Source organism: Tupaia chinensis, unplaced genomic scaffold, assembly GCF_000334495.1.
Source record: "Tupaia chinensis unplaced genomic scaffold, TupChi_1.0 Scaffold000532_1, whole genome shotgun sequence".
In the NCBI taxonomy this organism is placed as follows: domain Eukaryota; kingdom Metazoa; phylum Chordata; class Mammalia; order Scandentia; family Tupaiidae; genus Tupaia; species Tupaia belangeri.
Window position 1 is genome coordinate 5,541,415 of NW_006160045.1, and position 14,943 is coordinate 5,556,357.

Genomic DNA, 14,943 nt, shown 5'->3' on the forward strand with positions numbered 1-14,943 from the left:
AGAAGGAAATAACGAAACAGGTATCCTTGGGAGATCACCCGGCAGTCACAATGGAGAAAGGAGGGAGGACTGACATGGCAGATCAGCGAGGTCTTCCAGTGGCTAAGGACTGAGATGAAGGAGGCCTGCAAGGGGCTTGGGGATGGATAAGAAGTGCAAATAGCTGGCATAAAAGCAGCACTTCAGAGGGTGAAAAAACAGAATTCATTTCTTCGATCAAGGAGAAGGGAGAGTCAACGACTGAGTTTCCATTAAGAACAGAATTATGAGTGACGGTGCTGAGAGGCAGGGAATTAATTTTTGAATATGTTTTGAATTGGTTTTGAATATTTTGACAGTGAGCCGGTAGCTTTTTTATGCTTACAAAGCTCAAAATATTAGAGTGTCCCCATTTGGGAGTGATGTTGCTGGTCTTTCCCTTCAACCAGTCTGATCTTTTGCAGACCTCATGGAAAAGGAGGGCCAGTGTCTTCCTGAAGCTTCTGCCAATTGTTCATGAAGATTTCACAATGCTCCACAGACGATGCTCAGAATCTTCTTGTAAAATTCCGGTGCATTACTCTGAGTGAGCCTAACACTGATTCCTACTGGGCCAGGGAAGAATTTTCAAGACACAACTCTGAGGTGGGCATAATCCCACATATGGAATTTCTCTTCCACCCCTGCAGTGAAGGCTGACGGAGGACCTCTGTTTGTGGCTATGTGACCTCATCAGGGCCTGGCTGCCCTCCCTGACTTCTCAGCACTCCTGCCTGGCTAGAGGAAGCATGTCCTGAGCAGCCTTCGTGAACGGGTTTCCCAGGCAGCTTCCTCCCCCGTACTCTTGGCATTCATGTGGCATGGCTATAAATTATGCCCAGCATGTTCATTTTCAGTTTAAATGTGTTCTCATCCCAGAGGAGCAACTAATGGCGTCAAGTTACTGATGTGAAAAAAAGCCTGCCGCTACAATGACTATGGATTAATGAAATAGCAGTCGTGGGGGCTGGGGCGGCAATAAATCGTCAGCCACTGGTGACATGGATTTTGAATTATGTCCTCTGTCCCTTTGCCCCTTCTGCTAAATTATTTTGCTGTAAAGTTGTTTAGTAAATATTTACTTTTGCTTAAATGTTTGCTTTCTATTAAAAGTTGATGCAGCAGGGCCCCTGCCTCTTAGAGAACTGGAAGCTGACTGCAAGGGATTAAAAAGCCTATCATGGTTTCTCTAGGAGGTGTGAAGGCAAATCTCTTAATCCAGGATCATCACGGACTGATAAATTTCATTCAGAAAACTGGCAAACACAGGGTTCTATCAGTGAACTCTGCTCACCTGGCAAGTAAGTTACTCTCCCTACCTTCTGTTACAGCTTTTTATATTTTTTTCTTAATAAGTTTAAAGTGAAGAACCAATACAGTTCCCACAGTGTTTTTTTGAAAGGTAGTACTTCTATTTATTATCTGATGAAGGATTCCAAGGAGTACATTGATGAGCCATAGGGAGTCTAAGAATACTTGATCCTAAAAAGCAAATTACTCGTAACGTATATGTTTTCCTAGGAAGGTAGTCTATAGATTTCTTCAGCTTTACAAGATCTTCCAAAAAAGTTGAAAAACTACTATGGTGAATCACACAGATGGCCGCCCTTTCTTTCCCTCCATGTACTCATGCTCTTGCAATGGAACTGCATAGCTCCTCCTATCCATCCCGATTCTGATCTGACCTCAAGATTAACTTTGGCCCATGAGATATTAGCAGGTTTCAAAAGCACTTATCCACCAGAGTTTGCCCAATTACTGTTCCTAGAACTCTGAGTCCATGTGGACAAGGCGGGGCCAATCTGATGAGCCACATGGCACAGACACCCCATTTTCCCAGCTGACCTGCAAGCAACTCTAGACAAGTGAGCCCAGTCAAGACCACTCACTTTTATGACCAACAGATAGCGTAATGGTTACATCACTGGACTCCCACCTAGCAAACCATGTTCAAGTCCCAGACCTGGTAGCTTAAAACTCATGCCAGGTACGTGCGTGTGTGTGTGTGTGTGTGTGTGTGTGTGTGTGCCCAAAATCCCAAGAAGAGAATGGAGGAGAAGGGATTGTGGCATGGCCATTCCCCCCTGGGAGTGATTTCTTGCTTTGTGTCTCTCTGGCAAGTGCATGTGCCCTATAGCAAAAATCTCTCTCTCTCTCTCAAAAAACAAACAAACAAACAAAAAACCAAAAAGCAAAAAACAAAAAAAAACAACTAAACAAGACCGGCCATACTTGGGCCAAATCAGGAAAGTCCAGCTCAATTGCTGACCTACATGAGTATGAACTACACAAATGTTACTTCAAGTCACTAAATTCTGGGGTAATTTGTCAGTAAAAGCTGGCACAAGTTTTATACGATTAACAGCATATGTTTTAAAAATGAGGGTATGTCTTATTCAGTCTTGATACTCCTTTTCCTAAATACATTTAACTATTCAACATACATTTGTTGGAATGGGTAGAATTGGTCTCTCAAAAAAGACTTAAAGCACTTTTTTCAAGGTCACTTAGTAAATCAGAGCACCTAACTCCAGACCTCAATTTCCTCACTTACAAAATGGGCTTCAAAATACCTGCTCCTGCTGTTCTATTGTGGTTATCAGAGCTCCTGTAGCTTTAGAGAGGTGCTCTATACCTGAGGGGTGGTAGCTCAAATTTATGAAAGGCTCTGGGGCTCATGCACGTGCAGGATGTCGGACGTGTGTGGATGATCAGAGTGGTCACCACCTACTCAGCACACAGACTCTGGTTTCCAGTCATCAGTTTTCTTTGCTGCAAAGTTAGGTTGGTTTCTTCAGGCTCAGACATCGGGGTGTCACTGAGGATGCCTGTTCCTGCAGTGCAGCGTCATGGCTGGAGGACTTGCTGCTCCCTTCCTGAGGGACGGGCAGGGTCTTGAACAGGGCTGAGGAATGAGGGATGCTGCTCTGGATTTGGTCGTTACTCCCTGTATCCTGTTTCCTTATTCGTAAAGGAGGTCTGGATGATGACGCTCTCTCTAGGGATCCTTTCAGCTGTAGGAACCAGAGTCTGACCTATGCAGGAAGGACCATGCTGCTAAAAGGATCACTGGAATTTACAATTTTTGGAAGAGAAAAAGAAAATGTTTTCTGTATTTGTCTAAAGCAGAAAGCAGAATTGGGGAATAATGAAGAGGAAAAAACAAAGCAAGTCTGATTTGATTTAGGATGTTGGACTCCTACTTCAGGACAATGGTTCTTCATGCTGTGCCGGATTTGGGAAATTACAGAAAAAAAATTCAAGGAGAAAAAGGACATCCACAAAAAAACTATAAAATGCTCATGAAATTTACACAAAGAGCCATGAGACATCCAGGGGGGAAAATATATATATGAACTTTCTCTCCTTTTCTAACAACACTTAAAATGACTCTTTTCTAGAATTTAGGAGTAAACTATATTGTAGATATATTGTAAGTAAATATTAGATATATCATTTATGACAAAGAATGACATGTTGAAATTCTGCTTTTTACCAATATGGGTATTAAATTTTTGCTTAGAAGAAAATATGAAAATAATGATTTTTATCCAATTATCTCTACATACATCCAAAGAGAAAGAATAATTTATTCATCATGCTTTTAATAAGATTTTCTATATTGAATGTTAAGATCTTAACCAATAAAATCACCAATGAGTAGGCAATGAAAACAATTACCAGATGGTATTTTCAACCAAATTTTTTGTATTTATTATAATCATGCTTCTCTACAACTAGTGACTCTTGTGATTTGCAAACCATATGTCTGCCTTTACCTACAAAAAAAAAAACATTGCCATTTCCAACAAGGGAGGTTCATTAGCAAACAGAGTATAGCGTGCGTGACCTCAGTGAGGCATTCAACACAGGTAATGGGCCATCTTTCCCTCTGACTGGATTCCCTTATGATGCTCTTATGTTGGCGTCACATTCTTCTAAGAGTAGAATCAAATCTTCAATCAGGCTGTGTTCTCTGCCATGTGTCACTCTCATAATATCAAACGCCTAAGGGGAAAAGACAGAAGCCAGATTAGCCCCCCAATAGGTGGGCCCCTGCCCCCCCTCCACATCTTTTCCCCATGATGCCAGGGGCTGGTGAGTCTGGGTCGGCAGAGGGCATCTCTAACAGCATGAGCTAATGTGGTTTTCTGAGCCAGAATGTGAAGTCACATTTTTGAATGTGGTATTTGGAGAGCAGACTCATCCGGATCCTTCTGAGGCCCAGTGACCAACAATAATCTTCAGAGATTGGTAGTGCACAAGACCGGTAGGTAGTTACAGAAGTTTAAGAAGAGGTACTAAAATGATTTAGTCATATGAGAGATGAACTATCATCTGCCATCATGAAATATCATTAATTCTACCTTTAAGATATTTCTGAAATCTGGGTGGGTGTCTGGCTACTTCAGTGGCACAGGACAGTGGAAGTAAATTGACTTCCAAAGTGAATCAAAAGACCAAGCAGACTCTGCTTCGTTTACTAGAATGTGTGCTCCTGGAACCAAGAGCCTCCATGCTGTGAGGAAGTGCAAGCCTCCTGGAGAGCCTGGCTGGTGGTCTTAGCCAAGCCCATCTTTCAAGTCAGCCTAGCCAAGGCATCAGAAATGTACATGAAGAAGCCTCCAGATAATTTCAGCATCCAGCCAGAGGAAAGCCACGTGTCTTCCCAAATTAAACCCCAGTCATTGTGGAAAAGAGGAAAACCGTTCATATTGTGCTTTGTTCTAATGCTGACTCTCAGAATCTGTGAGCATAATTTTATCATCGTCTCCCTCTAAGTTTTCAGATGGTTTGTTATGGAGTACTAAATAACCAGAACATTCTCAAAAATATTTTTGTAGTAAAGAGAGAGAAACAGTATCATCCTGCATTGTCCAAATGGGAGGACACCGGAGCCATTGAATTTGATGTGAATGTGCCCAGGAAACCTGCAAAGACATGACTCTGGTGACACCCAGTCCATAGCAAAAGAAAAAAAAAAAAAGGCTCTCAGCCTTGGTTGCAAAGTAGTATCAATTGGGGACCTTCAAAGGAGACACTACCAGACCTCTCACAAGATCAGCTGAAATCTACTCTCTGGGAGGAGGCCTAGACTCCAGGAGAGTCTAATGCATTCTCAGGGTTGAGAACAATTACAAACTTTCAGCAAATAATATCAATTATTCAGTGTTAATGTATAGCCAGCATATTTACCACCTTAGTGGTTCTGTATAACTAACTGTATCATGTTTATAGACCATTATTTTCTAAACTATTATGTCATCAAGAACGGCATGACATATTTTTCTATGACTTTCCTGACAACCCAATACTTTTGGAAATTTACATCATGTTCAATCTTTTATTATATGATGCAGATTGTCCAACCTGACTTTTATTTATTTATTTTTTTTGCTTTTTCTGAATATTTTATTATGATAAATTTCTAGGGGTGAAGTTACTGGATACGAACATCTACAACACTGGCCCCCAGAGACTGTGGAGCGGGAAAGCACCTCACTGATCACACGGTGAGATTCCTTCATTCTCCCGCTACTACACATAGTGAGACTCTTTCATTCCTACAGAGGAGGAAAACTGAAGCCTGGGAGAACAAAGTGTTCAGATGGATACAGGCTTTCAGCTTCTTTTTTGTTTCTTTCCAAATGTCCCCTTTAGGATGGAAGAAAGGAAAATAGGCAGAGAGCATCTATATTTAGTTGCAGAGAGAAAGAGAAAAGAGACAGGGAGGATAAGCCCACTGTCTCAGATCCTGGTCTCTCAGTCTGTGGAATCCAGCAGTAACCCTGCACCTGCAGCCAGGCCCTCACCCAGGACTCCCTAGCCGCAGAGCCCAGAAAGGCAGCCAAGACTGAGATGCTTGGCAGTGGGAGCCATTTCTTATTAACCTGATTGGTCTCCTCTGTGAGGACACTGTATCCACAAGCAAATCCCAACATGGGAGTTGTCCGGGAGTGGAGGGGAGGAGTTGGGACACCCCCGCCCCCAACTTTCATGCAGCCAAGCTCTGCAAGAGTCCTCTGGGCAGAAAATTAAAAATCAATGTTTGATACCCTTCAGGAGCACATGCCTCATGTTTTATTCTCTTTTCCCTGCACTGCCCCTGGGTCTTCTGCCATTCTGGACATCTGAGGTCTGAGGTAGAGAGATCTGTGTGACAGCATGACTGCAGAGAAGGGGGGTTTCTCAGATCAGAGAGCTTCTTCATGGGAAATTCTCTTACTTGAAAGGCATCTTAGATGTTCTCTTCATTTCTACTCAACAGAGAGCCAGATGTGCTTGTGATCTGGCAAAAGAAGATGAATGGAATAGATGCACTGCCCGAGATACTCTTTGCAGAAATGGACATAACCCTCCACTCTGAAAAGGCCAGGTCTAACCTGTGTAGGCTCACCACCTCTCTGCCCTCACAGACACCCTCTGTTGGGTGAGGGCCTGCCCTAGTTTCTCAGAACTCCTAGACTTACTTTGTTTTTTTCCCTTCTGGTTAGGTTCTTCAACTTCTTGCCTGGAGAATGATCTGTGCTTCTTTGTGATTTGGCTCAAAGGCTATATAACAAAGACATCTTCTTATCACTCTTAAAATGTAAGGCTGTTCTCATATTTTCAAACATGTCACAGGCTCTGATCCTCCTTCCTCACTGCCTTTCTCCCAGTTCCAGTGGTACGCTGCACTTTCTCCCCCTTTGCAGCTTGAAGAAGTTCTACTCTTCAAGGGCCAAAGTTAATCACCGCTGACCCAGTGTCTTACTGTTCACTGAATGGGCAGACCTGACCGTCCTATGGCAAGACAAGTGCCCACATATCAGCAGGCAGCTTCCAGGGCCACAGCCATTCTGGGTTGCAGAGTTACAACTAGGGAAGAGAAGCTGCCTGGCTTTCCCCAGGTCCCACAGGCATAGCTCCTAGGCTTCTGGGTAGGGCCCTAAGGGTCATCCAGTCCAACACCTCATGTTGTGGAAGGAACTGCTTCCCTAGGTAGCTTGGCCTAAGACATAGATCAAAGGTGACAGCCCAGTTCTCAGGATTCAGCCCAGTTCCATTCCATGACCATCCCATGTGACCTCTACCTGCCAACTGTCTGTCATAGCCAAGGGGAGGAACCATAGGGTCTCCTGGATATGGTTTCTGATACACCCTGAGGGGCCGCAAGGGTCCTCCTGGTCCAGATGTTGCTAGCCTTCTTCTGCATTCTCTTACTTGGTGATAAAAGTAGCACCCAAAGCAAAGGTGGGGCAGGAGGCAATCCTGGACATAAGTGAAGGCTTTGAGATACTCAGCTTAGAAGATCTTGTCACTGGGCACAAGTTAGCTAGAAGCAGACAGGAAATGGTTTGGGGGAAGCAAAGGACTAATTAGAAGAAACTAAAAATAAATCTACATCATTTGTGTAGAAAGTACATCTAAATATAAACAGATTAATGAACAAGTAGGTATTGTAATTTCCTCTAAGGGATGGGGAGATGTGGACAATACAAGGAGAGTATGAAGAAAAAAGGAGTCAGTTACATGCAAGACACGTTGGTACCTCTTATGTGTGGGCATGTGCATGTATGGATGATGTGACACACTGGGTGGACAGGAACCTCTGGTCCTTATCCAGGATGTCACCTGGGCCTGCGGAGGAGCTGAGGCAAACACCTCCCAGAGATGTCAGAAGAGAGCACTGTGTGTCCCTAGAGAGCCCCTTGGCTCAGCAGTAAGATGAGGAGGGCTTCCCCTCACCCGCTCAAAAAAATAAAGCTGTAAGAAACCTGACAGACCGACCACTTCTTTCCTGTAGCTCTCTATCTCCCCTTTCAGTCCCTCCCAACTGCCACACATGCACATGTTAGAGAGGACAATTTCAGTTTAATTTCCTGCAGCAGCATATAAAACAGATTAAGGAAATGTAAAATCGGAGCATGCTTGTGTTGGGAAAAGCTTATCTCTTTCCATTAAATTTTATTTTTTTAATGGTAGCATTTAAAAAGAGCCTGCACGTAATCTTTCACAGAGGACTCATTTGAAGCCTCCAAGGGGGGTGCCGTCCCCATATATAGCCTCTAAATGTCACGCGAGAAATGGCAACATAGATTGTCTGCCCCATCGCAGACACACGGTTCACTCAGGAATAAGAAAAGGGTCCCCAGAACGCATTTTGATCTCATATCTTTTTTATTTATTATTTTTAATTTTAGAATTGTGGTCATATATTAAATAAAATGAATTAAATAAAATTATGATTTAAAGTTGGAAATAATATCGCTTTCATGTTAATTTTTTATACAAAGACATTAAGCTTATCAAGGATCTCATATACTTTCTACCGTAAGCCTAAGGAATCCAATAAATGACTTCCCCAAGCATGAATTAAGTACGGATATAAAATCAGAGGGAAAAGAAATGCATGCATGATAAGAACCTCTGGAATCAGATCATAGCAGAAAAAAATGGAAGCAAGTTTCCTTGTTTTGCCATCACAGGATGAAAGCAGAGTGGGGATGGGGGAGGTGGTCTGTGGCATGCGAAGTAGGACATGTAAGAAGCAAGAGCTACAACACATTAAGCAGCTCCAGAACCACCAAAAGACCTTTACAAGGGGCAGCGGGAAACCCCAAAGCTTTGATGACTCATCTGGGCTCAGCAGTGCCCCTGCTGACCCCACTGTGCTCTGCACCGTGAATCATGCACTAAGTGTAGATTCTGCAGGAGAGGTCTGTCCTCCATAGAGAACACACCTATCTGCTTGTTCGTTCAAGGTTTCGTCTGAAGGGCTGTAGTAAGACTTGGCCCTTGCCCTGGAAAGAGCGCTGGCACAGTCAGGGAGACAGAATCTAACTAGTAGATGATTACAGTGGAACTGTGTCAAACAGAGATGCAAAGTGCTGAGGTATCCAGAGGAAGGAGGGGCAGAGAAATCTCAGAGTGAGGGTTATTACATATGTGGTGTGATGTGTCATCCAGTGGTAGAAATCATGCCAGAAAAAGAGTCGCTGTTGTTTGTCATCATGTTTTATCAGTCAATCCAATGAATATATATTGAGCACCTGCGAAACCCTGAAGAAGTCCTGACCCTTCTCTGAGCCTCAGTTTCTTTACTTGAATAATAATAAGACTCAAAAAGATAGATTCTAGGGAACCAGCAGTTAGCGTAATGGCTATGTCGCTGGACTCCCACATAGTCGACCGCGGTTCACGTCCTGGACCCGGTGGCTTAAAACTCACGCTGGGCGTGTGTGCGTGCGTGTCCAAGATCCCGAAAGGAGAATGGAGGAGAAGGGATGGTGGATGGTGGCATGACCATCCCCCTGGGGGGTGATTTCTCGCATTCTGTTTCTATGTCTCTCCCTGTCTGGTGAGCGCACACACCCTATAGTGAAAACCTCTCCAAAAGAAAAAAAAGATAGATTCTAAAGAAAATTTTACTAGAGATGGAGTGAGATATTATATAATAAAAAAGGGATCACTCTACTAAAAAATCTATCCAGGTCCCGATGTGATGTCCAATGTGCCACACTGACAACACTAGGAGGTGTGAATTTGGTTTTGCTTCCAAATATTGTGGTTGATTTTGAGTTTACTTCCATTATACCCACACAATAGCTTTGTATGACTTGAATCCTTTCCATTTATTGAGACTTGCTTTATGGCCCAGGATATGATCTATCTTGGTATATATTCTGTGGGTACTTCAAAAGAAGGTGTATTCTGAGGTTGTAGAGTAACACGTTTCATACACATTAATTAGATCATATTGCTTGATGGCATTACTGAATTATTCTATATCCGTGCTGAACTTCTGTCTAACTGTCCCCCTGTATCTATCAGCTGTAGATATGGGGGTCTTGATATCCCCAGTGACACTTGGGGACTTTCCTATTTCTTCTTTCAGTATTTACCTCCCACATTTGTAACTATATTGTTTAGTGTACACATATCTAGGACTACTATGTCTTCTTGGTAGATTGACCTCTTTTCTTTTTCATTAAATAATTTCCCTCTCTGTTTTTAGTATGATTATGTTTACCCTGAAATTGACTTTAGCTGATATTATTAGAGTAACTCCATCTTTCTTTTGATAAATTGTTTTCATTATATCTTTTTCCTTCCTTTTACTTTCAATCTGCCTATACCATTATATTTAATGAAAGTTTCTTTTTTTTTTTTCCTTTTTTTCTTTTTAAGGTTTTTGCCATAGAGCATGTGCACTCACTGGAGAGAGAGAGAGAGAGAGAGAGAGAGAGAGAGAGAAAGTGAAAAATCACCCCCCAGGAAAGATGGCCATGCTGCAATCCCTTCACCTTGGTTCCCTTCTCAGGATTTTAGGCAAAGATGCACGCGTTCCTGGTTGTGATTTCCAAGCTGCTGGGTCTAGGACTTGAATCATGGTTGGCCATGTAGGAGTCCAGTGCCTTAACCACCATGCCACCTGCTGACCCCTAAGAAAGTTTTTATAGACAGCATATACTTTTACAAAAAGTATACAGGTCATTTTATAAAAATCTGTTCTAATTGTTTCTTCTTTTTTTCTTCTTATTAATTTTTTCCAGGAGCAAGAGAGTGGGAGGAGAGAGAGACAGCACTCTAAACAGGGTTCCAATGCCTAATACAACCCCAGCTTTTGGCCAGCCCTAGTCATGGGTACATGCATGTCTGGGTACCTAATGAGGGAGACCTCTGGATTTGAACCAGAAACCTTCCCATGTGGAATTGCCTCTCAGATTGCTACATGCTACTGCAAGGCCTCCATCTGGCCTCCTGTTCTACTAATTTCTGTATTTTAATTGGTATACTTAGACCATTCAGTTTTTACCTAAACTATTAAGTAATGTATAATGTAAGTATTAACCCATTAGGGTTTAAGTCAGTCATTATTTAATTTGCTGGGTTTTGTTTCTATTTTCTTTTTCTTACATTCCTATGGGTTACCTGAACATTTTTTAGAATGCCATTCTTTAGTGTTTTTGAGTGTATCCTTTAGTGGTTGCTCTAGATCTTAAATTATATATACACAACTTACCACATTCCACTGGTGTCCTCATTTTACCAGCAGACCCTTACCTCCTTTTCACATCTTCTATCTGCTTCTATGTGGAATACATTGCCTAAACAGTCCAGTACTTCTATTGAGAACCACATCGGACAATTTCTTGACTTTTGCTTTAACTGTCAAAGAATTTAGAAAACTCTAGAGGAGGAGGATCTGTTTTACTTACTCATATTTTTACATATTGTGCTCTTTCCTCCTTCCTGATGCTCCCAGACTCCTCCTTTTATCAGTGTCTTTCTGTTTAGAAAACTTCCTCTAGCCATTCTTTTAGAGCAGGTCTGCTGGCGATGACTTCATCTGTGAATATCTTGATTTCTCCTTCATTTCTGAAGGACATTTTTGCTGAATATAGGTTTTAGGGTTAACAGTTCTTTTCCTTTAGTACTTGAAAAAATGTGCGCTTTTGTTTGACCTCCATGGTTTCTGAAGGGGAAATCACTGTCATTCAAACTAATTTTCCTCTCTAAGGTGTCATTTTTTTTTTTCTGCTTTTATGTTTTTTTTGTTGCTGTTGTTGTCTTTAGTTTATACGTATTATGAGTACTGGAGGGCATTTGAGTTTATCCTGTTTGGAATTAATTTAGTTTCTTTTCTTTTTTTGGAGAGATTTTTGGTATAGGGCATACATGCTTGTAGGTGAGACAGAGAGAGAGTAAAAAATAACTTCCTAGGGGGAATGGCCACACTGCAATCCCTTCTCCATCCTCCCCTTGGGATTTTGGGCATTCATGCACATGTGCCCAGCATGAGTTTCAAGTCACTGGGTTCAGGACTCAAACTGTGGTCGACCATGCCTTTAGTCCAGCGCCTTTACCACTATGCCACCTGCTGGCCCCTTCCTTACTTAGTTTCTTGAATCTACAAAAATATGCCTTTTGTCAAATTTGAGGAGTTTTCTACCATCATTTATTTTGAAAAATGTATTGTGGTAAAATATATGCAACATCATAAAAATTCACCATCTTGACTACATTTAAGTGTGCAACTCAGTGGCATTGAGTATGTTCACATTATTGTGCAACCATGACTAGTATTCATATTCAGAACTTTTGCATCGTCTCATTTTGAAACTGTGTACTTACTGAACAATAACTTTTCATGCTCTGAACTCTTGTAGACCCCAGTAGCCCCTGTTCTCCTTTCTATTTCCAAGTATTTGACTATTCTATGTACTTCATCTAAGTGGAATCGCATGATTTGTTTTATTGGTTAATTTCACTTAGCATAATGCCTTCAACGTTCATCTATGTGTAGTACTTCACAGAATAATATTCCATTGTATGTATATATTCCATCTGTAGGTCGCTTTTTTACTCTGTTGAAAGGGTTCTTTGATGCACAAAGCCTTAAATTTGAGGAAGTCTAATTTGTCTATTTTTTTTGTTGTTGTTGTTGCCTGTACTTCTGGTGTCACATCCAAGAAATCATTGTTAAATCCAATGTCATGAAGCCCTTCCCCTTTGCTTCCTTCTAGGAGTTTAATAGTTTAAGCTCTTATGTTTAGGCCTTTGATCCATTTTGAATTATTGTCTATATATGATGTTAAGTGGTCCAATCTGATTCTCTTGCATATTGATATACAGTTTCCCCAAAATAATTTGTTGAAGAGACTGTCCTTTCCCCATTGAGAGATGGTCTTGGCACTATTATCAAAAATAATTTCATCATACATATGAAACTTTATTTTGGAGTTCTCCATTATTATTTTTTTAAATATTTGCTATAGGGCACATGTGTTCACTGGAGAGAGACAGAGAAAGAGAGGAAAAGTGAGAAAGCGTGTCTTAGGGCAGATAGCCATGTAACAATCCCTTGTCCTCCATTCTTCTCTTGGGGTTTCAGGCACTCACACACATACTCACAGTGCTTCTTAAAGCTGCTGGGTCCAAAACTCAGTCTACCCAGTTGGCCACGTGGGATGCAATTTCCTTAACTACCACACCACTGACCAGCCATATATATCTATCTTTATGTCAGTACTATACTTCTTCTTCTTTTTTTTAATGAGGTTTTTGTTATAGGGCATGTACACTCACCAGAGAGAGACAGACAGATGGAGACAGCAAGAGGGAAAATGAGAAATAATCCCCCAGGGGGAATGGCTATGCCACAATCCCTTCTCCTTCATTCTTTCCTTCGGATCTTGGGCATGCATGCACACGCATGCCTGGTGTGATTTTCAAGCCACTGGGTATGGGACTCAAACTGTGGTCAGCCATGTGGGAGTTCAGCGATGTAACCACTATGCCATCTGCTGCCTCCCCCCATACTGTTTTGATTACTGTAGCTTTGTAATAAATTTTGAAATCAAGAACTATGAGTCATCAAACTGTGTTGTTCTTTTTCAAGATTGTTTTTGGTTATTTGATGTCCCTTCATGTATTTTAGGATACGTATTTTAGGATAGCCTTTTCTTTTCTTTTCTTTTTTCTTTTTTTTTTTTTTTTTTTTTTTAGGAGATTTTTTTTAAAGGGACAACTTGCCTCACCAGAAAGATAGAGAGAGATAGGAGACAGAAAGCAAGAAATCTCCCCCAGGGGGAATGGCCATGCCACAATCCCTTCTCCTCTATTCTTCTCTTGGAATCTTGGGCATGTACGTACACGTGCCCAGTGTGAGTTTAAGCCACTGGGTCCAGGACTCTAACCACTGTGAACTACAGGGAGTCCAGTGATGCAGCCATTACACTATCTACTGGTCCCAGGATAGCCTTTTCTATTTCTGCAAAGTTAAAAGAAAAGTCTGGACTACCAGTTAGTGTAATGGCTATGTCACTGGACTCCCACATAGTCAACCACGGTTTGAGTCCCAGACCCAGTGGCTTAAAACTCATGCTGGGCATGTGTACATGTGTGCTCAAGATCCTGAGAGGAGAATGGAGGAGAAGGGATTGCAGCGTGGCCATCCCCCCGGGAGGTGATTTCCTGCTTTCTGTCTCTCTGTCTCTCTCTCTCTGTCTGGTGAGTGCATATGCCCTATAGCAAAAACCTCTAACACAAAATAAAAAGAAAAGTCACTGGGATTTTGATAAGGATTACACTGAATCTGTAGATCGCTTTGTAATAATGACATCTTAATACCAAGTCTTCTGATCCATGAACATGGTATGTTCTTCTTTTTGTTTATAGCTTTTTAAATTCTTTCAGAATGTTTTATAGTTTTCAGTATACAATTATTCCATAAATGTCCCTTTTGGGTTCTTGGCTGTTAGTGTACAGAAATACAACTGATTTTTATGTGTTGATTTTAAACACTCTACTACTTTGCTAAATTCATTAGTGCTACCAGGTTTATTTTTCCATGTTTAGAATCTCTAGAGTTTTCTACACATATAATCATATCCGAGAAGAGAGACAGCTTTATTGGGTTGTCAAAAAAAGTCAGGACACCTTTCTGCAAAGAAAAACAGAAAAATACATCATGACTTTTCTGATAACTCAATACTTCTTCCTTTCCAATTGCCTCCACCATGATTTCTTTGAGTAAATTTTCCACTCAATCCTCTTTCTCTTCTCTTTTTGAGACACTGGTGTTAGCTCTTTTGGTATTGGTCCATAGGTCTCTGAGACTGTACAATTTCACTTTTTTTTGTCGTTTTTTCTGTTTTTCAGACTCTGTAGTGTCCATTGTTCTATCTTCAAGTCTCCAATCATTCATCTGTTACCTCTGTTCTGTTGTTGAATTCCATTCTATTTATTTTGGTCACTGTATTTATCCATTCTTACATTTCTTTCTAACTTTTATTTCTTTATAGGGATATTATAATTTTTTCAGTTGATTTGAAGGTGTCTATAATTGCTTTTGAAGCATTCACATACTGACTACTTTAAAATCTTTGCCAGATAATTCTAATATCTGTTATATTGGAATTGGCATCTATTCATTACTTT

The 14,943-nt window shown here is 41.2% G+C and overlaps 1 protein-coding gene and 1 long non-coding RNA gene across 2 annotated transcripts in view; one reads left to right on the forward strand and one right to left on the reverse strand.

Annotated features, from left to right (window-relative positions):
* The first annotated feature begins 1,068 nt into the window (after positions 1 to 1,068).
* LOC102483705 (uncharacterized) lies at positions 1,069 to 6,075 on the forward strand. The gene is made up of 3 exons (XR_335787.2): positions 1,069 to 1,319; positions 5,451 to 5,531; positions 5,680 to 6,075. It is a non-coding gene; the product is annotated as an uncharacterized LOC102483705 (long non-coding RNA).
* SMYD3 (SET and MYND domain containing 3) overlaps positions 3,713 to 14,943 on the reverse strand; it is an 822,936-nt gene continuing 811,705 nt past the window's right edge. Inside the window, exon 12 of the mRNA XM_006157236.2 lies at positions 3,713 to 4,026. Coding sequence (XP_006157298.1) covers positions 3,925 to 4,026 — 102 coding nt within the window. The 3' untranslated portion in view covers positions 3,713 to 3,924. The remainder of the gene's footprint in view (positions 4,027 to 14,943) is intronic.